Consider the following 24,817-nt stretch of genomic DNA (forward strand, 5'->3'; position numbering starts at 1 on the left):
AGAAACTTGAAGATACTTAATTGTTACTATAAACTATTATATAAAAAAATGAATCAAACTCCTATTAAACATGTTTATAATGTGTAATTCACCATTTCAAGGATAGTAAACTAAGAAGAAACTAAATTAACTTTCAATTAAAATATGAACAGTTTTATTCATCACTACTCACAGAAGCATCTCCAGTTTATAATGTGGATCATCCTTTAGATCAGAGAGCAGCTTCACATCTGATGCTCCTAGTTTATTTCCATACAGATTCAGTTCTCTCAGGTGTGAGGGGTTTGATCTCAGAGCTGAAGTCAGAGCAGCAATACCTTCATCTGTAACACCACAATCACTCAACCTGTAGAGAACAATGACACTCTTCAGTCTCTCAACTCAGGATCTACAGCTCAGATAAGCAGGAACTTCACAATCAGAAAGAGAGACTTAATCCACGGCACCATTAACAGGTCAGTCTAATTTAAGCATGGCCTTTTTTTAAGTATTTATATTTTCTCCTAGCACCACAAGACATTTTTTGTCTTGTTTAGTTATTTATTTTGTTCATTATTGACCATATGAAGGAAATGCAGGAGGATGTTGACACATTTACACAATCTTACCCCAGTTTCTCCAGTTTACATTGAGGATCCTTCAGTAGATCAGAGAGCAGATTCACTCCTCTGTTTCCTAGTTCACTCCATGTCAGATCCAGTTCTCTCAGGTGTGAGGGGTTTGATCTCAGAGCTGAGGTCAGAGCAGCACAACCTTCATCTGTAACACCACAATACCTCAACCTGTAGAGAACAATGACACTCTTTAGTCTCTCAGTTCAGGAAACACTGATATACATAATATTATATACAGTGCTATGCATAAGTTTAGACACCCATGCTAAAGTTGACTATAAAGAGGAATAAAAAATCATCTTTTGGAAATTGAACTTAATGCCTTAATTAAAAATGTTTGGAAAAATCCAACCTTTAAAGACACCAATTTTCTTTGTGAATGAATAATGTATCGTAAATACTAGAGATTGGCATGGAGTACTTTCCATAAGATAATCTCTCATTGCAAATCAAACCAGCTATTAGGCTAACTGAAATAAAACCATGCCAATCTCTAGGTATGGTGAAGGCTATGTGATGATGTGGGGCTATTTTAATTCCAAAGGCCAAGGGAACTTTATCAGGATGCATAGTATCCTGGATCCATGAAGTAACTGGCCTTTAAAAATAAAAATCTGCCTGCCTCTATGGGAATTTAACATAGGGGTGTCCAGACTTATGCACCCTGTATTTTAAGGAAGAACATTTATTTATTTACGATACATTATTCATTCACAAAGAAAATTGGTGTCCTTAAAGGTTGGATTTTTCCTAATTTTTTTTAATTAAGGCATTAAGTTCAATTTCCAAAAGATGATTTTTTATTCCTCTTTTTAGTCAACTTTAGCATGGGTGTCTAAACTTATGCATAGCACTGTATATATAAATTAATTCCTCCTGCCTCCTCAACTGATTTTTATATGAAAGCAGTTGTCCCCTCTTCACATCATCCAATCATGTTTTTGACTTGTAAAAACTAACAAAAGTAAAATTAACTCAGAAGCTTTGGAAAGAATCTAATGAAGATTAAACATCCTTTTTAGTTACCTGATGGTAAACATTTTTTGTATATATTATTTTTTGCATATCATTCATTATTCACCATAGGAGGAAAAACAGACGACGTTGAGACTTTTATAAAATCTTACTTGAGTATTTCAAGTTTACAACGAGGATCCTGCAGTAGATCAGAAAGCTGCTTGACTCCAAAATCTCCTACTTTATTCCATGACAGACTCAGTTCTCTCAGGTGTGAGGGGTTTGATCTCAGAGCTGAAGTCAGAGAAGCACAACCTTCATCTGTAACACCACAATCACACAACCTGTAGAGAACAATGACACTCTTCAGTCTCTCAGTTCAGGAAACACTGATATAAATGATAAGATAAATATGAATTTCTCCTTTTACAGTATTGCTTTGGTAAGTTTTATCAGTGTAATGATTGTTGTCAGTGTGACTTAGAACCCTGCACGGGCCTCAAATCTAGGCCCGAGCCCGGCCCTGGCCCGAGACGCTCAAGCCCTAGTCCGACCCGTGTCCGACAGCTCATCAGAATTATCAGCCCGAGTCCGACCCGAGCCCGTTTTTTTTTTTTTTTTTTTCACAGCGGCAGACTGCCATTAAAATATGTCCGTTTTGTTAGTTATGTTTATTTTCTTTTCATTTCTTTATTAAGCTAATTTAGACAAATGTTTGGAGCATTTAAAAAAAAAAAAAAAATGACGGCCAAGCAAGCCGAGCCAACAGCGAGTAAAACATGTTTGATCAATTTAGCCTCTCAAATCAACGCTAATACTTTACTTAGCTACAATAAAATCCATAGATATAAAACACTTCAAGCATATCACACAGACAGTTAGTTTAATGTTTATTTATTAAACCACAGTGAGTATTTTTTTTTTTGAAATACTGAGGCAGACTCAGGCTGCTTGCAACAGCGCTCGCAAACGAAATGAGCAATAGTCAATCTAAACAAATTAAATTAAATAAATCAAAAACAAACTTGCAGGTTATCTTACCTCAAAAATGCACCACAGAACATGGCCATTCTTTTTTCCAGTAGTTTCCAACAGTTAAACGAAAATAAAGTCCAATCGAACGAAAAACGAAAAACATCAGTACTTTCCAACAGTTAAACGAAAATAAAGTCCAATCAAACAAAAAGTTAGAATAGTCTCTTACAGAGCATCGTGGAGAAAAAGAATAGCATCCACAGTGGAAGATTTTATCCCAGTCCTCTTCTATCACTCGCGATTTTTCTCTTAATATTCTCCATTATTTGCACATGAGGTGAATCGTTGGTTCCGCTGACGGGAAACCTTCTGTGTGTGTGTGTGCGTACGTGCGTGCGACTGTCATGTCAATCATATGTCAGTGTAATTATAAGATTATGAAAGTTATGAGGTTATTAAATGTCTTTCTATGTTTGTTTTTCTATCGTCGACGTCAACTTCTCATATTTTTATTTATTTATTAATGTCTAAAAATATAAAAAGAAGGATAACTCAAAAAAGGCCCGAGGCCCGGCCCGCATGTGAACTATGACGTGAAAATTGGCCCGAAGCCCGGCCCTAGGGGCGTAAAAAAGTCGGGGCCCGTCGGGCTCGGGCTGAAATGCAGGGCTCTAGTGTGACTTACTGAACTGATCTGGATTCTTTAACCACAGGCAGCAGCTTCTGAAGAACTTCATCTGCTGTATTTTGTTCTCCAATAAACTGTTTTAGATCAAAAACATCCATCTTCTGCTCTGATGTCAGCAACACATAAACCAGAGCTGACCACTGTGAAGAGGAGAGTTTGGTTTCTTTTATCTCTCCAGATTTCAGATAATGTTGGATCTCTTGCATCAATGAATCCTCTCCCAGTTCATTCAGACAGTGGAACAGATTGAATGATCTGTCTGAAGAGCGATTCTTCCTGATCTTCTGTTTGATGTACTGAACTGTTTCCTTTTTGTTGTAGGAGCAGCTTCCAGTCTGTGTCAGTAGTTCTCGTAAGAGAGTCTGATTGGACTCCAATGAGAGACCCAGAAGGAAACGCAGGAAAAGGTCCAGATGTCCATTCTTACTCTGTAAAGCCTCATCCACAGCTGTCTGATGCAGACCTGATAATGGATTAAATCTCTTCCAATATGCATTTATACAGTTGTTTGAACAGGAGATGTGCACATATAGAGCTGCTAGATGTTCCTGGATGCTCAGATGAACAAAGCAGAAGACTTTCCCCTGATACAAGCCCAACTCCTCTCTGAAGATCTGAGTGCACAATCCTGAGTACACCAATGCTTCTGTCACATCAATGCCACACTCTCTCAGGTCTTCCTCGTAGAAGATCAGGTTGCCTTTCACAAGCTGCTGGAAAGCCAGTTTCCCCAGTTTGAGAATCATGTCTTCATCTTTCACTTTATTCTCATAGTCCTTCTCATGTTTGATGTTGGTCTGAATGATCAGGAAGTGTGTGTACATTTGAGTGAGAGTCTTGGGAATCTCTCCTCTCTCTGCTTCACTCAACATATTCTCTAGAACAGTGGCTGAGATCCAGCAGAACACTGGGATGTGGCACATGATGTGGAGGCTCCTTGAGGACTTCAGGTGTGTGATGATTGTATTGGCCAGACTCTGATCACTGATTCTCTTCCTGAAGTATTCCTCCTTCTGTGGCTCATTGAAGCCTCGTATCTCTGTCACTCGATGGACACACTCAGAGGGGACGAGATCCGCTGCTGCTGGTCTGGAGGTGATCCAGATGAGAGCAGAGGGAAGCAGATTCCCCTCAATGAGGTTCATCAGCAGCTCGTCCACTGAGGCTGATTCAGATATATTACACAGTTTCACTTCGCTCTTAAAGTTCAGAGACAGACGACACTCATCCAGACCATCAAAGATAAACAACACTTTATATTCACCACTGGATATTTCCATTTCTTTTGTTTCAGGGAAAAAGACATGAAGAAGATCTGAAAGACTGAGTGTTTTGTCCTTCATCAAGTTGAGCTCTCTGAAAATAAGTGGAAATATGAGCTGGACGTCCTGATTCTCTTTCCCTTCAGCCCAGTCCAGGATGAACTTCTGCACAGAGACCGTTTTTCCAATGCCAGCGACTCCCTTTGTCAGCACAGTTCTGATGGGTTTGTCTTGTCCAGGTAAAGGTCTAAAGATGTCATTGCATTTGATTGGTGTGTCCTCTGTTTCTGCTCTCCTGGACTGTGTCTCAATCTGTCTCACCTCATGCTCATTATTGATCTCTCCACTTTCACTCTCTGTGATGTAGAGCTCTGTGTAGATCTCATTCAGGAGTGTTGGGTTTCCCTGCTTTGCTGTTCCTTCATACAGACACTGAAACTTCTTCAGCAGGTTTGATTTAAATGTGCTTTGGACCAGTTGAGAATCATGACTTAAAGAATAATTATCAGATTACAACATAAATTGAAGGAGTAAAAGTGATAGTAAAATATCTTTATGTCTAGACAGAAATGTTGTACCTCAGATTAGATGACATGTGTCTTGCTGTAAATGTTCCTCGAGTGTCCATAGACTGTTCACTAATTATGGATAAACATGGACAAAAGAGACAATACAACAGAGTCGAGAAAAGAAGACAAGTATTCATATAGAGTCATTCTGTGTCGCCTCAACCAGAGGACCCTGGACAAACATGTTCATTCTGAGTTATTTTTTTGGTGAAAGAAATTCATAAATGAAGAAGAAAGTAAATATTCATCTATGGCATTTAATATTTTGGCTGAGTAATTTATTATTTTGTAGAGGGGGGTCAAAACAACACATAGATAGGTAGATCATCTATTAGTAAAATTTGACTTCATCAATCCTTGTTGCATTATACGCCAGTGGTGACCGTTCAAAAATGGGACTTCAACAGTACAAAGTTTAAAGGACAAGTTCGGTATTTTACATTTAAAGCCCTGTTTTCAGATCGTTTCTGATGAAATAGAACGGTTAAGATTGAAATTTGGACACATGCTGCTGGCCCGAGAATTTTTAATTTCTGTGGTAGCAGCACCCCCCCCCACCTCCACAATGGTTGCATAGGTGCACTGGAACAATCCTTCCTAAAATGCATTAAACTTTCGTTTACAAAGACATGAAACTCACCGAGTGGTCAGGGGTGTTCACTGATATGCTCACACAAAAATCGCTGCAAAAGATGCTTTCCAACAGGTTTTATCGTAGTTTTTGTCCAACTCCATTGACTTGTATTGGATGTGCTGTGAGGTACGGTATTACTCCGCCGCCGGAGTGTCTATTATTCAAGCTCTCAACAGAAGAATGTACGGGTGTGAGGCGTTTGGAAAAATAGGTCCACAGTTTTACAACGAATGGTAAAACACCTGTTGGAAAGCATCTTTTGCAGCGATTTTTGTGTGAGCATATCAGTGAACACCCCTGACCACTCGGTGAGTTTCACGTCTTTATAAACGAAAGTTTAATGCATTTTAGGAAGGATTGTTCCAGTGCACCTATGCAGCCATTGTGGAGGTGGGGGGGTGCTACCACAGAAACCGAAAATTCTCGGGGCAGCAGCATGTGTCCAAATTTCAATCTTAACCGTTCTATTTCATCAGAAACGATCTGAAAACAGGGCTTTAAGTGTAAAATACCGAACTTGTCCTTTAATGTATGGACCCTCTCTCATGGACTGCGTCACTTTGCCACTTTCTGTGGAGTATTTTCCTAGTGACTAACTGACTAATACACTTTTGGTCAATTAAGCCTCTTCTCTTCGGGTAAAGATTAGTCGTTATTAGGGTCCAGCCATGGTAATAAATACAGATTTTATGGACATTTTAGGAAAATACAGAATTGTTTTATTAGTGATCGGGCAGAAAGTGGTAGAGAGACAAAAATGGTCAATTAGAGGTCTCTGTAAAAAAGAAACTGGGAAATGAATTGACAATAAATGACTTTAGATATGGACACTGTGCACTCAAAATCTCTGAAACTTTCATTGCTAAGTAACTAGCAAAATCTAAAGGAGAAATATTATCCTGTCTCATGACCTCTTCTACTCTAAAAAAAACTGCTTGAAATATTGAGATTTAAGTTTTAAGTGTTTTAGTTGTAAAAGGGAAGTTGTAAAATGGTCAAAAACGGCCCTGTTTGAATTCAGTGTGTCTGTGTTCTAATGGACTGGTGGTAGAATTTGAATAAGTGTGTCAGAGGTTCAGAGTTTAAATCGGAGGAACCCTTATATTTTTTTCAATTCGGTCACACTAATTCGTCTAGTGTGTTAATTCGTCTCTAAAGCACGCTTTGCGTTCATCGTGCAATTTATACGTCTCTGCAGCAGCGTAAGTGATAGATTGAAATATCTGTCTATGTGAAGACTGTGCACACGAGCCACAAGAGAACGCTATGACACTGATAACAGAGGCAACGAACATTCAGCGTAATTTCAAAAACACCACATTCCAGCACCAGATAACTTATTTAACACAAACAAATGAAATTAATACTCTTGCTAGTCAACTGGAGATCTTTCATTTGTATTAGGTACATCCGTGCTGAGAGATTATTCAAAAAGTAGTGGGGACAATATCGACACTGGCAATAAGTGATGTCCCGTCCAGCCCAAACCCCAAATTACGCCTATGTTTGTTGCATTATGTGCCAATGGTGACAGTTAAAATAATGGGACTCTGAAGCACCTGTCATGTTTATTTTACACAATTTGCATGTCTATAACTCAAAGAAGTATTAATTATATCTTAATATCCTTTTAGATTTAGGTTCTTAACAAAATTTTCTTTTGGTATCTTCACTTTGTGGTTCAATGAGATGAGGATGAGGATCTCAGATCCTGTTTACACCTTGTATTAAGAAGCATTTTTGTTGATCAGATCACAAGTGGACGACGTTAAATACAGGTGTAAATGGGGTCTAAATGTTTTGAGCTTGTCCACTTTCGACCACTTCCTGAGGTAGTGGAAAACGCATCGACCGGATTGCTTTCATAGTGTAAACACTCATGTGATCGAATGCGTTCGAACAGCCACGAAAGACCGTCTACTCTCCGTCTACTGACCTATAGGAAGCGCTCTACCCAGACAGGATTTTAATTTTGCTGGCTGGAGATCCAAGTTTGGTTTGAAGACAAACATACCATTGGTACCAGTGTACCAAGCACAATGTTCTCTCACCATTCCTGATTTCTAACACACACTCACACCGCTCAGTCTTAAGTCTATCAGAGCAGAAACTAAACCTGATGCTCTCTGTGTGTTTTTCCATTGTCTCCTTTCACGTTCATGTGTCAATTGCACAAGCTTATTTTGTCCATTAGATTGAAAGATCTGAAAAAGCCCATACATTGACCCTCCCCTCAAAGAAATCAGGATAGAAGTGGTTGAAAGTGGACAAAAGAGACATATTAAAACAACAGGTGTAAACGGGAATGAGTCTGCATCGTCTACTTATGATCCGATTGACCAAAACACATTTTAACCCTCTGAGGTCTGAGGTGTTTTCTGGGCCCTGGAGGTGTTCTGACATGCTCTGACATTTGTGCTTATTTCTGTTACTTGTGATATTTTTATGGCTAAAGTCTGATTACACTGTATTCAGCACAAACTCTGCTACAATAATATATCAGCAGCATGTATGTAAAAGTTTGTAGTTTTGAGATAATGACATTTATGCGTGGTTTGTGAAAATACAAAAACCAATTGTCACTGAAATAAGGTCATGAAACCCATACTGATTATTTCATCACACAAAACTTTTGAAAATTGTATCACATAGCCTAGAATATTTGCTCCAAAACTATGTGAAAATCACCCTGACTGCTCATTCAGATAAGACAATATATTGATTTAAAATTTGTAAGACGTGTTTTGTGTAAGAAAGCTTTATGCGAGGAGCCGTGATCACATCATTAATATGTATTGTTTTCACATCTGAGAAAGACAAAGACCCTCCCTAATGGCCCTATTAGGAGCTATCAGGCCCTGTCATTCTGAGCAACCTTGCACAAAGAATGAGGAGATTTAAAAAAGAATGGCTGTTTGATTGTTTGGATTTATTTACAACACAACATAATCCAAAGATACACAACAAATGACAAAAAAGCACATTTTTGAAAAAATGACCCAAAGACAGAGACCTTTGTGCCATTCCTAAAAACATTGTACATACCTTTCATTTCCAAGGTGTTTGATTTTCACTTTACCATGTTCATATACAGAGACTCATGTGAATGTTGAAGTCAGCAGGACTCAGTGGCATCTGGTCACTGAAAAAAAGAAAGAAAAAGTGAACATACTGATATCAAGAGAAACTATAGGCCTGCACGATTTTGGGAATAAATTTTAGATTTTTCTGGTTAAAATTGCTTTTTAAAATTCACAGAATACACACACACACACACAAATGTTTCCAACAATATATAATATAATGAACACCAGGTTTGTTGTGGCTTGTAGGCATAGGCTACGCGCAGTGCTGCATAAAATAATAATAGCAATAACCTATAGCAGCCTATAAATCTTCCAAAAGATTTCAGTAACAACTACGCTAGAGAAAAATATATTGATTATCATATGTTACTTCAAATGTTTCCATTCGTTATGATGATATGAAATGAGATAATAGTAAAAACATGAAGCCTAATGTTTGGTGCGTTTTGCTTTTCAAACGCGATCGCGCTCCAAAATATGATACATTCAAACGCGATCGCGCTCCAAAATATGAAACATTCAAACGCACAGCATGCTCCAAAATATGATACATTCAAACACACAGCACGCTCCAAAATATGAAACATTATGGTTACCATATTATACATATCTACGTTTGAGCAGATATCCACAAACACAGTAACAGTAAACACGGGTCTAAATATTATAATATTCACCATATATCTAGCAACAGTTCAACTGCAATGTGAAGTTTATGCAACAATAACATAAACTAATAAGTAAGAATTTCTTACCTTACATCTTTCTTGTCTTCAAATCGTGCTCTTCTTCTTCTGAGGTAAATCCAATGTAAGCTCACGGCGCGTCTTTCAAACTCGACGAAAAGCAGAGACTTGTGTAGTGTTTTGGTGCTTTGTGTTTGAAGGTAATGAGCGCGATCGCGTTCCATGTGGAGATTTGCTTGTGAATCTCTTTTGCGCGCGTGGGCGTGGTCAAATTAAAAATAATGAGCAGTATTTGAGATACTGGACATCTTGTTGGTTTTATACAAATTACTTAAAAAGAGAATATTTGTTTTCAGTTTGAATCCGATCATTTAAAAGTACACACTTAAATGTTTATAAAGGTATATGGCTCATAAATGTGTGAAAAGTATTCAGTGAGTTTTGTTTCAGTTTATAGACGTGCTCAAGAAAAAAAAGTTCACAGCGAAACTTGAAAGAGGCAGAAAGCACACCCTGTTTATTTTCTTTATTTTACAAAAGCACAATGTTTTGATTTGATTGTATGTGGACACATACAAAAGTAGAAATATCACAGATTGTTTTTTCATATTTCTTTTTTCTGTATGACCATAAATGACTGAGTAATTTAAGTTTATTGTGCTACAATGTGAAGAAAATCCAGCAAAACGCGCCGGCGTGTTTGCCGACCTCAGAGGGTTAATACCAGGAGTAAACAGGAGCTCAATACGGCTCCATGTGTAGATTGTTGAATTTAACTCATTCACAGTGATCAAAAACCAAATGTGGGTCACTTTGCATAGAGCTAATACTTGTATTTGAAGAGGAATGTCTGAAGAACTAGAACCTAGTTTCATAATGTTGAAACTAGAAATGTACCTTTATTCATTTATATAAATACAGTAATTGAAAAAAGCCATTTGGACTGCCCTCTACAAAAGAGGTAAACTTCTGAAATTTGGTTGATTTGACACAGAATATATGATATACAGAAAAGATAGACAGAATATAGATGATTTTACATTAAATTAAATCTCACATAGAGAACTAACAATCTATCTATCTATCTATCTATCTATCTATCTATCTATCTATCTATCTATCCAGGGCCGGCGCGTCCATATAGGCGAACTAGGCAATTGCCTAGAGCGGCACTTTTGTAAGGGCGGCAAAATGTGTGCCAATCGGGAATGAACAATTCACAAAATAGGCTATATGATTTGCTGAGCTGCCGCTGCGCCGCCCCGCCCCGCCCCCTGCTCTGGGTGATGGGAAGTTCGGATCATTTTACTGACTCTCTTGTTCGATCTTGTTCATCAAAATGAACAAATCTTTATTTGAGTCATTTCGTTAATTTAAGTGGCTTTAAATGTTACACTTTTAACAGCCAAATTCCCTGATCACATCCACCTACGCATATAGTATATGTATATATTTGCTTCCTCTTGGCCTACTAAAGTGTTCCTGCAACGGGAGTGTTCTCTGGCTAGAGCGCAGAACAGCGGAGTTTGTATGGACAGAAGTGCCTGAACTTGTGTTTTGGGTTAAGCTGCGTTGCTTTGACATTGTGGAAAATATAACAATAGAAACAAAATGTATTAGCCTTTTTACCCGTTATTATCAATCTAAATTAATCTTGTTTTTAATTTAACTTAATTGCGTTTTTCTTTATTTAAATTTCGTGTTTCTTTATTTAAATTTTAAATTTTGTTTTTTTTTCTTTATTTAAATTTTGTTTTTCTTTATTTAAATTTTGTTTTTCTTAATTTAAATCTACCCTTTACTGTGTCAGTAATTTGTTAGTCAGAAACATATAGACTACCTTAAAGTATTGCTTAATTTAACAGACCTGTGTGTGTGTGTTTTATATCACTAGTGCAGCGTGAGTTAAGTATATAAGCCCTGCCCGCGTGAGGTGCGCCGCTTCCCGCTCGCGTTGTTCTGTAGTTTACTAAAAGTTTATTAATTCTGAACGTGTCGCGTCTCGCGTGTCTATCTATATTGCACCACCAAATGCGACACTGCACTCCCTTGCGAAGTCGATTGGATGAACGGTTCTCGAAATAATCAAAATGCAAACGGACATACAGACACATAGGGATTCCTGCCTTTATTAGAGAGAAGAATATGTTCAGCACCCTCTCGAAGCTTTGAATATTCGATGTTCATTACTACCGAAGCTTCGAAGCTCAAAAAATGGTATTCGGACCAGCCCTAGGGGCGGCACAAATGTTTTTCGCCTAGAGCGGCAGAAGTGCACGCGCCGGCCCTGTATCTATCTATGAAATGTTTTACCTCAGATCAGTTGATGTATGTTTTCCTTTAAGGTTTAAAGGCTGTTCCATAGATGCGTCACTCTTCATGGACACACAGCTGGGCTCCGGTGAGATTGATCTGTCACCCTCAAAATTGCTTTAATAGAATAGAGACAACATAATAGAGAATAATGGAGAACAACCATATAGATGATTTTATGTAGAGTTAAAATAAATACAATGAATGGAAGGTCATTTTGTCTTATTTTATTTTTTATCTTGATAGTAAGTGGATATTTGCCAAATTCAGCCATACATGCATTATTTGTGTGTGTCTGTGGTCTCTCTGTCTGTCTAAACAAAAATGTTGTACCTCAGATCAGTTGATGTGTGTTTTCCCTTAAGGTTTAAAGGCTGTTCCATAGACGCGTCACTCTTCATGGACACACAGCTGGGCTCCGGTGAGATTGATCTGTCACCCTTAAACTGACTTTAATATAATAGAGATAATAGAAACAAGAATCAACTTGGTTGATTTAAGATGAAAATAAATCCCACATAAGAAGGTTGTCTATTAAGACAGTGTGTTGAAGAGTGATGAGACTGTCCAAGGATAATGTCATATATCATCTAGCTGTCCCCAGCTAGCAGGGAACGTTCTCAGAACTTTTGATAACATTCCCTACAAGTTTGGTTAATGTTCTAAAGAAAACATTTGAATGTAATGTTTACCGAACATTTTAAGGATGTTTTCTCATTTTAAAAAATGTTCCTATAACGTTATATGAAAACTAAGATATAACATTTTAACTGCAACATTCAAAAGATGTTTTGGGAATGTTTCTGAAGTAACAAGTTGTACTATGATCTCAAAATATCATTGTCCCTATGTTTCATTATAACAAAAGAAAAACGTTCTCTCTGTCACGTTAGGAAAATGTTTTGAGGATATCATTGAGAGATGAGATGTTTAATGTTCTTTATAAAACGTTCTTCTAATGTTACGAGTTAACAAAATTATAACATTTTATTTGCAACATTTTGAGAATATTTTGGGAATGTTGTTAAAGTTAAAGTTTGTACAATGATCTCAAAATAACGTTGTCTTAATGTTTCATCATAACAAAAGAAGAACGTTCTTTCTGTCACATTAGGAAAATGTTTTGAGGATATCATTGAGAAATGAGATGTTTATTGTTCTTTATAAAACGTTCTTTTAATGTGACAAGTTAACTAAATTAAAACATTTTACTTGCAACATTTTGAGCATATTTTGGGAATGTTGTTAAAGTTAAAGTTTATACAATGATCTCAAAATAACATTGTCCCAATGTTTCATTATAACAAATGAAGAATGTTCTCTCTGTCACATTAGGAAAATGTTTTGAGGATATCATTGAGAGATGAGATGTTTATTGTTCTTTATAAAACGTTCTTTTAATGTGACGAGTTAACAAAATTATAACTTTTTATTTGCAACATTTTGAGAATATTTTGGGAATGTTGTTAAAGTTAATGTTTGTACAATGATCTCAAAATAACATTGTCCCAATGTTTCATGATAACAAAAGAAGAACATTCTACTTGCAACATTTTGAGCATATTTTGGGAATGTTGTTAAAGTTAAAGTTTGTACAATGATCTCAATATAACATTGTCCCAATGTTTCATGATAACAAAAGAAGAACATTCTACTTGCAACATTTTGAGCATATTTTGGGAATGTTGCTAAAGTTAAAGTTTGTACAATGATCTCAATATAACATTGTCCCAATGTCTCATGATAACAAAAGAAGAACATTCTTCTTGCAACATTTTGAGCATATTTTGGGAATGTTGTTAAAGTTAAAGTTTGTACAATGATCTCAATATAACATTGTCCCAATGTTTCATGATAACAAAAGAAGAACATTCTACTTGCAACATTTTGAGCATATTTTGGGAATGTTGCTAAAGTTAAAGTTTGTACAATGATCTCAATATAACATTGTCCCAATGTCTCATGATAACAAAAGAAGAACATTCTTCTTGCAACATTTTGAGCATATTTTGGGAATGTTGCTAAAGTTAAAGTTTGTACAATGATCTCAAAATAACATTGTCCCAATGTTTCATAAAAACAAAAGAAGAACATTCTTCTTGCAACATTTTGAGCATATTTTGGGAATGTTGCTAAAGTTAAAGTTTGTACAATGATCTCAAAATAACATTGTCCCAATGTTTCGTGAAAACAAAAGAAGAACATTCTACTTGCAACATTTTGAGCATATTTTGGGAATGTTGCTAAAGTTAAAGTTTGTACAATGATCTCAATATAACATTGTCCCAATGTTTCGTGAAAACAAAAGAAGAACATTCTACTTGCAACATTTTGAGCATATTTTGGGAATGTTGCTAAAGTTAAAGTTTGTACAATGATCTCAAAATAACATTGTCCCAATGTTTCGTGAAAACAAAAGAAGAACATATACTTGCAACATTTTGAGCATATTTTGGGAATGTTGCTAAAGTTAGAGTTTGTACAATGATCTCAAAATAACATTGTCCCAATGTTTCATAAAAACAAAAGAAGAACATTCTACTTGCAACATTTTGAGCATATTTTGGGAATGTTGCTAAAGTTAAAGTTTGTACAATGATCTCAAAATAACATTGTCCCAATGTTTCATAAAAACAAAAGAAGAACATTCTTATTGCAACATTTTGAGCATATTTTGGGAATGTTGCTAAAGTTAAAGTTTGTACAATGATCTCAAAATAACATTGTCCCAATGTTTCGTGAAAACAAAAGAAGAACATTCTACTTGCAACATTTTGAGCATATTTTGGGAATGTTGCTAAAGTTAAAGTTTGTACAATGATCTCAATATAACATTGTCCCAATGTTTCATGATAACAAAAGAAGAACATTCTTCTTGCAACATTTTGAGCATATTTTGGGAATGTTGCTAAAGTTAAAGTTTGTACAATGATCTCAATATAACATTGTCCCAATGTTTCATAAAAACAAAAGAAGAACATTCTTCTTGCAACATTTTGAGCATATTTTGGGAATGTTGCTAAAGTTAAAGTTTGTACAATGATCTCAAAATAACATTGTCCCAATGTTTCGTGAAAACAAAAGAAGAACATTCTACTTGCAACATTTTGAGCATATTTTGGGAATGTTGCTAAAGTTAAAGTTTGTACAATGATCTCAATATAACATTGTCCCAATGTTTCATGATAACAAAAGAAGAACATTCTTCTTGCAACATTTTGAGCATATTTTGGGAATGTTGCTAAAGTTAAAGTTTGTACAATGATCTCAATATAACATTGTCCCAATGTTTCATAAAAACAAAAGAAGAACATTCTACTTGCAACATTTTGAGCATATTTTGGGAATGTTGCTAAAGTTAAAGTTTGTACAATGATCTCAATATAACATTGTCCCAATGTTTCGTGAAAACAAAAGAAGAACATTCTACTTGCAACATTTTGAGCATATTTTGGGAATGTTGCTAAAGTTAAAGTTGTACAATGATCTCAATATAACATTGTCCCAATGTTTCATTGAAACAAAAGAAGAACATTCTCTCTGTCACATTAGGAAAATGTTTTGAGGATATCATTGAGAGATGAGATGTTGAATGTTCTTTATAAAACGTTCTTGTAATGTTATGTGTTAACACAATTAGAACATTTTACTTGCAACATTTTGAGGATGTTTTGAGGATGTTGTTGAGATAACAGATTATATAATGTTCTCAGTAAAACATTGGCACAATGTTCCATAATAACAGGAGGAACATTATCAAAACAATGTTCGTAAAATGTTTTGAGGATATCACTGAGACCTGAGATGATGAGTGTTTTTAAAAAAACGTTCTTGTAATGTGACATGTTAACAAAACTAGAACATTTTAAATGTAACATTTAGCAATCAAACTACACAATTATTGTTAAATTGAGCTTGCTGGTCTGACAGCAGGCCAACAGGGTTCACGATGGAACATATGGTGCGTTTAAGTCCTCCTGGGAAGTTTGTATTCATGAGGTTTTACAATTTTTTTAACGTTTTAAATTAATGAAGCCACTGTAAACTTTATCATCACATATTATACTGTTATATATTAATGCTATCATATTTTGTGCAGGCATTAGCTTATTTCATTGTCACTGCTGAATACCTAAGTATAGTGGTATCCCACAATGTTTCCCACTGACACGCCCCTAACTCTTCAAGATCGGGGTTAAAGAAAATCCTGAGCTTCCTACTCATATTCTCATCATTGTGTTGGCGTTCAACTTGTAAATACGATCTTTATGACATGACTTGAATGCACCAATAGCTCTAGCTTAATTAGGGACAATCCATACAAACACTCTTTGCTAAAATATATTACAGACTGTCACAGTGAGAAGTTATTCATCCTGTATCAACGCTAAAGGCCTAACCACTGCAGTCAACACCTTGGAGTCTATCCATGCTGTTAAATAAAAGTCTGTAGACAAGGGTTAGGGTTAGAGTTATGGTTAACCTTAACCCTTAATTTCTAACCCAGACCCGGTTTCACAGAGTTTAGATTAAGCCAGGATTAGGCCTTAGTGCATTTAATTAGCTTTTAAAAATGTGCCTTAGAAAAAAGAAAAAAGAAACATTACTGGTGTGCATCTTGAGACAAAACAATGGCACTGACATATTTTAAGATTTGTCAGTGCAAGTTGCTTTCAGGTAAAACAGCTCAAACGTGCATTTTAGTCTGGGACTACAGGCTTAAACCTTGCCTGTGAAACCCGGGGTATATGTTGCAACTTGTATAGAATTATGCCAATGTTAGCAAAGTGTTGTGTTGGACAGAGGATTAACCCTAAACCAACAGGTTGTGTAACAGTGCCACACAGGGTGAAAAGCAAGTTGACATTATTAGGCATAAGAGTGTTTCTAAAGGAAAGGTCAATATTTTGTTAAAGTGCAAAAGGATCATTATGGGTCACATGAATGTAACTCTAATGTCACCATGACACCAATCCATTATTTTTTCATGTAGGTAAGGTATACAGAATTGTATATGAATAGCCTACATATGCAATGTTTGCTCTGTTTAATATATAATATAATATGTTTGCTCTTTTAAACTGCTGTTGGCAGAGCAGTGGTAAATATAATTTTGTTATATATGGTATATATTATTTATGTTATTTATTATTATTATTTATATGTTATTGTAAGTTTTTTTTTTTTTTATCATGCACTGCAATGAAGACACCATTTAACCAATTGATTAAATATAACAGCCAGCTTACAAATACAACTAAATAAATAGCACGTGCACATTTTTTTCATATTCTTTCTTTTAAAACATGTCATCTTTTCCTGTAATTGCAATGTTACCACATTATTGGCTGTCTCTTCGAGTTGTTTTGAGCATGATTGGTTATTCAGACTGTCATCCAGGAATCTGGCCAATGGCAGCTATGCGCGCCTTTTACTGGTCAAGTTTGAATATTCGTCTGTTAGAGAGTGTGTGTGTGTGTGTGTGTGTGTGTGTGTGTGTGTGTGTGTGTGTGTGTGTGTGTGTGTGTGTGTGTGCGCGCGCTGCTGCTGCTCGGGATCTTCAGTACTAGCCTCCTTCGGTTCTGTGGCTTTTACATTGTTTAAAACATGGATTATTTTGCATCGTACTGTTACATTTTTATTTTGAGCGAGTTGCGGGATGTAAATGGACAACGAATTTTAACAACGTACGTGTAACGGACATATTGCAATCTGCGGAAGGTAAATAACTTTATTTTATATAAAAATATATTCTGCTACATCAAAATAGTGTGTTAAATTGAGAAGCCAATTTTAAATGCGATTAGAGCAATATCGACATTATGTCAATGTTTCAGGCTAAGCATGTGTAAATATTGTCAGCTAACTTAGTTTTTGATAAAAAAAAATAAAAAAAGGAGCTTTACAATGAGTGAACTGAGAACATTGTGTCTTTATACAGAGAGGAACTCGAACCACACTATGAAAACTAGGCTTTTGAATATTGTTGATCGCGGGATATCGGCCTACAGTCAAAATGATGAGTCATCATCATAATATGTTTTTGAGCTGGTGAGTAAAATTTTGCAAGCTTTTGCAAATGTCTCTTTTAGTAAGTAAATACAAATAGCTAATAATATTGCTGTATGTGTGTGTTTCCCATTATCTAGGAATTTTGGGAATAAATATTATCCAGCCACACGATCTTGCGGTGAGTATTGTCATAGTAAAATACACGTGAAATAGAGGCAGAACATGTAAACTCTGCTCAAAGGCACACTGGTCCAAACCCTCCAGACAATATTTTACCTGTCTTCTTGATATGAGTTTACGGGCCTAGCTGACCCAAACATAAATGTCCTTCCAAAATGAAATTATTTTCAAACCTGTATGACTTACTTCTGTGAAACACAAGAATGTTGGGAATAAAACAACATTGGAACCCATTTTATGGAAAAAAACAAAACAGTGAAGTCATTTCTCAAGATATCTTAATTAAGGTTATACAAAATAAATTCATACAGTTTTGGAACAACATGGACTACCGGTAAATAACGAGAGAACTCTATTTTTTGGATGAGCTGTTCTTTTTAGGACATGTTCCCAGGGTCCTTTGCTAAATTAACCATGGTTTTTATTATAGTAAAGTGTAGAAACAATGTTTTTATGGTGGATTGATTACAATAATTTATTACCATTTAGTTAGTGTAGCAAAACCATGGTTAATGTTAGTAAGGGTTCTCCAGATTTATATAGCCTAACACTTAAGGAAAACATAAAAAATGGTCCTATGTCACCCAGATCAATAGTCTGTTAACACACATTAACATTGTCCCAATGTTTCATGATAACAAAAGAAGAACATTCTACTTGCAACATTTTGAGCATATTTTGGGAATGTTGCTAAAGTTAAAGTTGTACAATGATCTCAATATAACATTGTCCCAATGTTTCATAAAAACAAAAGAAGAACATTCTCTCTGTCACATTAGGAAAATGTTTTGAGGATATCATTGAGAGATGAGATGTTGAATGTTCTTTATAAAACGTTTTTCTAATGTGACGAGTTAACACAATTAGAACATTTTACTTGCAACATTTTGAAAAAAATTAAATAAACCTCAGCATAGGAGCTTTACAATGAGTGAACTGAGAACACTGTGTCTTTATACATAACATAAATGTCCTTTCAAAATGAAATTATTTTCAAACCTGTATGACTTCTGTGAAACACAAGAATGTTGGGAATAAAACAACATTGGAACCCATTTTATGGAAAAAAACAAAACAGTGAAGTCATTTCTCAAGATATCTTAATTAAGGTTATACAAAATAAATTCATACAGTTTTGGAACAACATGGAGTACCGGTAAATAACGAGAGAACTTTTTAGGACATGTTCCCAGGGTCCTTTGCTAAATTAACCATGGTTTTTATTATAGTAAAGTGTAGAAACAATGTTTTTATGGTGGATTGATTACAATAATTTATTACCATTTAGTTAGTGTAGCAAAACCATGGTTAATGTTAGTAAGGGTTCTCCAGATTTATATAGCCTAACACTTAAGGAAAACATAAAAAATGGTCCTATGTCACCCAGATCAATAGTCTGTTAACACACATTAACACACTTTTTAAATTTTCTTAAGATCAAGCATTGGAACAATGTTCACAGAGCAGAACAGGCACCAACAGAGAAACAAGTCCATCACTAGTAAGTATCCACTGCATTTTATAAAACCGTAGTCAATTTTAAAGGCACAATGCACTCCAAAATAAAAATGATCTCTTTTTTTCTCCCTCGTGCCTGATTTATATCTGTCCCAGATTTATATCTGACTTTCTTTCCACAGAGATTTTTAGAAAAATTATCATTAAAGAGAATCATATAAAGAGAAATGTGGGAGGAGCTTGAATTTATTACCTAGCCCTGTTTGTTTGAACCGCGAGAGCCGTCAAAGCTTATGCTACTCCTATGTCATACATCGACAAGAGGCTTTTATAGTCTACACGTCGGACGCAAGCAACTTGCAGTTTTGCCCCCACCAACAACGCATAGTATTGCATACAATGGTGCGTCGCGTATCAAAAACTGGGACGACACATTTTGCTACGCATAGATGCATAATGGCGGCCGAAGTGTAGCGATGCGTAGCCTTGCAGGCGCGTATGCGTATCGATGCGTTGACTCTATAACTCTTTGGGCGTAATTTGACTTGCATATGGCTGTCTGCTGGAAGCTAGTTATTTAAGTCGATAAAGTTATAAATATGGTAGGGCTGGGGGAATTAACACGTTAATCTTTGCGATTAATTTGAGATGCATAACGAGTTAAAAAAAAATAACGCAATTAACGCAGCACTTTTTTTGCCTCGTTTTAATGACTTCCTGTTGCGGAAAAGGCTGCAAAATATGCCGTCCCGCCCCTCCGTGTTCGGCGATCAGGTTTTATTCTCACGCAGCTTTCATGAGCGGGTCTTTTCCGCGCCGCGCTCTCCATTCCGTGTGTGTGTGTCGGCGCACTGACACACACACACAACATTGAGCAAACATTGAGCTCTTTGCTCAATGTTCTGCTCCGTGTTTGCGCTGCGTGTTCTGCTCTGTCGTTAACGGCCCAAACGCTCCAATCATGTACCGATCATGCACTGGAAAGCAAAGTCAAATAACGTGAATTTTCTCAGTAGTAGACTTCTGTGAAATAGCCCTACTGAGCTGGTATAGTCATGCTGGCAACAATGGTAAAATTACCTGCTCTGATCACATGCTCTTGTAATAATAGCTTTGTAGGACTATGTTTTATTTTGATAATTAGTAAAAAAAAAAAATATAATAATAAATTGTTAAATTGATTATGTTGATTGATTATTGAAAAATAATAATATATTGATATATTGATGTTTAATATTATTTTAATACAGGGCTATTTTCTGTTCCTTTTTTCCTGTGTTGTTTAATTAGGTTATTCTAAGTTTAAATATTGATGATTACAAGCTTGGGGGAAATGCAATTAATTGCATTTAATTACAGCAAATTGTGTAAATAATCAGTTACTTTTTTTTAATCGATTCCCAGCCCTAAAATATGGATATGTTTCTTACACGAACGCATCACTTCGCTTCACCTTTCGCCTTTATTAACCTGCCAGAGCCGTGTGGAGTACTTTTATCATGGATGGATGCATTTTTATGGACTTGTCAAAAAAATCCCACAGGGAGCTACAGAATAAGAAATCTTTGAAGTCCACTTTTTTACTGTCTGTTTCCATCAGTAAAATTACCGTTTTTTTTTGTTTGTTTTTCTCTCAGAATTGTGAGGCAGGAACACACAATTGCAAGAAAATATCAGAATTGTGAGCTGTCTTTTTTACTCCCCTCAGAATTCACCCTTCGAGGGAGTTTGATTGACAGGTATTTATTTTTTACATTTCTATTTTACAAAAATTATTTTTTTTCTACAGAAATTACACAAATTAAACGTTGAGACTTTGTTTCATATCAAAAGTAACCTGCTCTGTCTTGTCTCGGCGTTTAGACGTTTCAACGTTTTTTCTTTGATCCGCAATGTATTTTTCATTGCGTGACAACATGATGTGTGGCGTGAGAGCGCCATGGCTTGTTGGACATAGCAACAGTAACTAAAGGGGGCGGGTCTTTGCAAATTGCATTAACCATGGCTGCCTGTTAATTATCACTGGACTACTTCGCTCTCGCATCTCCCAAAAGTTTTTTTTTGTTTTGTTTTCTTGATTCCATTTTAATGGTTTAATTAAATTGCTATAACCAATTATTTAAAATGTAATGATTTAAGCAAAACTTTCTTCAAAGGTTAAACCAAACTTTTATTTGACGGATTGCCGTGTAGACCTTTGAGTCTCTCTGTGTTTTATGATGATAGTTTTTCTCAAATGAAGCTAAAATGCTGCTGAAGAGCGGCTGTATTGATGAAGTGCATTAATGTCCTCATATAGAAAAGACAGCAAAAACAAAATAAGCCAGAATTGCTTTTTTTTCTCAGGTTTTACTAATTTATCCTGTGATTCTGACTTTCAAACAGCCAATTGCGAGTTTATATATCGCACTTCTGAGGAAAAAAAGTTTGAATTGTGAGTCGCAATTACCTTTTTTAAAAATTGTATTCCATGGCGGAAACAAGCTTTCATATGCACAGACAGTAGCTCACATTTAACATGCAGATTGTGCGCACACAGAAACCTACTGGAGCACAGAAAGTTAGTGTCAACACTGTCCTGTGATTTCTCAATAAGAAACTGCGTAGAAACAGAAGTTATAGCATATTTCTTTCTGCTTTTGAAGTAACTAAAACTTACAGCTTAGCTAATAGCAAAGAGACGATACACAGGTATGATTAAATCACACTAGAAATTGTTCCATCGCCAATGCATTCAAATGCAGTTCTACTTTATCTGTATCTGATTTAAAACAAGCAGAAATCTGTAAGAAATGTAACAATCCATAGACAATATAACTGATGAAAATGAGCTGTTCGTGAGCAGAGCAGTGCAAAAGCATCGTGGGCAGTGCTGTGACATGCTGCAGCTGTGCTCAAGGTGACCTGAGTTCAAGGTTAACACTTCTCAAGCCAAGTTTGTAGTTTGTTAAAATAATTTAGCCTCTAGTTGTGTTATTAACATGTATATAATGGATTAAGTATATGTTTTAAATTACAGAAACAAAATAGATACTCATAAGGTATCATATTTATACTTTTAAATAAACTAATCTAATTAATTTCTGATTAATAATTAGGCTGGCTAATTTTGAAAGTTTTCAAAGTCAATATTGCTTGTGATCTTAATATGTAATATGTATTTGTATTATTTTTGTTTACACTGTTGCATGATCTTCTTTTATAGGCTATGAGGAAAAACTCTACCATGCACACAGAGAATGGAGCTCAATTCTGCTAACTGGGATAGCAGCTGAAAAACAAGAAGAGAAGAACAGTAGAACACCTATTAATGCAGATGACTTTATTCTTTTTCTGCAAGAACCAAGACAACCAAAGACTGATGATGAGCGCTCTGAGCAAACAGCAGTCAAGACGTGTGATTGCACATTGGACTTTACTGAGTTCTTCATGTAATGTTGGGCATCTACTGTACGCAGAACTTCTAATAATTTATGTGGATGCCATTCATAATCCTGTTAGATTTTTGTTTTATTTTAGAGATTAATAAAATTGTATGTTTTAACAATGTTATAGCTAAGCATTTTTTATGTTTAAGAGAACATTTTGGGAACAAAAATAAAAACACCCCCTGAAAACTTTCTAAGAACGTTAGAGAATAATGTTGTAAGAATGTTACACCTAAACATTTGAATAATGTTTTTAAATAATGTTATCCGAACATTTAAAAGAACATTCTGGGAACAAAAATAAAACTATCCGCTTACAACATTATAAGAACGTTAGAGAATAATGTTATAAGAATGTTATTACTAAACATTTTAATAATGTTTTTAAAAAAATGTTCTCTAAACATTTAAAAAAACATTCTGGGAACAAAAATAAAACTACCCGCTGAAAACATTATAAGAACGTTAGAGAATAATGTTATAAAAATGTTACTACTAAACATTTTAATAATGTTTTTAGAAAATGTTCTCCAAACATTTAAAGAAAAAATTCTGGGAACAAAAATAAAACTACCCGCTGAAAACGTTCTAAGAACGTTAGAGAATAATGTTAAAAGAATGTTACTACTAAACATTTTAATAATGTTTTTAAAGAATGTTCTCCAAACTTTTAAAAGAACATTCTGGGAACAAAAATAAAACTACCCGCTGAAAACTTTCTAAGAACGTTAGAGAATAATGTTATAAGAATGTTATCGCTAAACATTTTAAAAATGTTTTTAAAGAATGTTCTCCAAACTTTTAAAAGAACATTCTAAGAACAAAAATAAAACTAGCCGCTGAAAACTTTCTAAGAACGTTAGAGAATAATGTTAAAAGAATGTTACTACTAAACATTTTAATAATGTTTTTAAAGAATGTTCTCCAAACTTTTAAAAGAACATTCTAAGAACAAAAATAAAACTAGCCGCTGAAAACTTTCTAATAACGTTAGAGAATAATGTTAAAAGAATGTTACTACTAAACATTTTAATAATGTTTTTAAAGAATGTTCTCCAAACTTTTAAAAGAACATTCTGGGAACAAAAATAAAACTAGCCGCTGAAAACATTTATAGAACAATACATGCTAATGTTCTTAGAACATTTTTAGAACAAAAAATTTCTAGCTGGGTCTACTGTATCTGTGTGTCTCTGGACAGTGTTTAAAGACCCTGAGTGGCTCCAACTACTGTATATCCCGGCACCAGAATATGATAGAGACAACAGATCACTATACCAACCCTGGCAAACACACACAACACCCTGTTATGTGCAGAAAATGAGTCTTCTATAACATTAAGATCATATGAAGACTGAAGTACCTGAATCCTGGAGAAGAATCTCCATGTCTGAATGTGTGTGTGTCGTCCATGATTCATTCAGTCTTCATGGAGCTGCTCGGGTAAGAGATCAGAAACATTCATTCACACACACTCAAATACAATACATTTCATTTGACATTTTCTTCAGTGTGTTGATGGGAGACAAAACCCATCACTAAGCTGGGTGAGAGAAATTAGAGACGAAACTAATCCGATTTCTGATCAGTAATTATCAACATTTCACTCCTGGTTTAATATGATTTTCAGTCATAGGTCGGCAAACGCATGGGCGCGTTTTGCTCTATTTTTTTCACATAGCAGAAAAATAGACTTAAAATACACCATCATTTATGGTCATACAGACTTAAGAAATATGAAAAATTAACTTTTAAATGTCTACTTTTTTATGTGTCCACTTACAAGCGAAAAAAAAAAAACATTATCCTTTTGTAAAATAAAGAAAATAAACAGGGCCTTCTGCCTCTCCGTCACCGTGAACTTTTTTTCTGGAGCACGTCTATAAACTTAAACAAAACTCAGTGAATACTATTCACCCAGGCATGAGCTATATATCTTTATAATCATTTAAGTG

General features: G+C 35.3%; 1 protein-coding gene and 1 long non-coding RNA gene across 3 annotated transcripts in view; one reads left to right on the forward strand and one right to left on the reverse strand.

The window, feature by feature from the left end:
• Positions 1-24,817, reverse strand: part of LOC311093942 (NLR family CARD domain-containing protein 3-like) — a 30,918-nt gene that overhangs the window by 1,784 nt on the left and 4,317 nt on the right. For both annotated transcript variants that reach the window (XM_084131629.1, XM_084131630.1), the window contains exons 2-9: positions 24,226-24,297; positions 12,118-12,234; positions 11,785-11,901; positions 5,075-5,134; positions 3,232-4,986; positions 1,742-1,915; positions 609-782; positions 173-346 (exon numbers count right to left, since the gene is read on the reverse strand). In XM_084131629.1, coding sequence (XP_083987755.1) covers positions 173-346; positions 609-782; positions 1,742-1,915; positions 3,232-4,986; positions 5,075-5,134; positions 11,785-11,901; positions 12,118-12,234; positions 24,226-24,275 — 2,621 coding nt within the window. In that variant the 5' untranslated portion in view covers positions 24,276-24,297. The remainder of the gene's footprint in view (positions 1-172; positions 347-608; positions 783-1,741; positions 1,916-3,231; positions 4,987-5,074; positions 5,135-11,784; positions 11,902-12,117; positions 12,235-24,225; positions 24,298-24,817) is intronic.
• LOC311094026 lies at positions 19,420-23,054 on the forward strand. Its single transcript, XR_014608527.1, has 3 exons — positions 19,420-19,477; positions 21,072-21,173; positions 22,640-23,054. It is a non-coding gene; the product is annotated as an uncharacterized lncRNA (long non-coding RNA).

Source organism: Abramis brama, assembly GCF_963993115.1.
Source record: "Abramis brama genome assembly, chromosome: 12".
Classification (NCBI taxonomy): Eukaryota; Metazoa; Chordata; class Actinopteri; order Cypriniformes; family Leuciscidae; genus Abramis; species Abramis brama.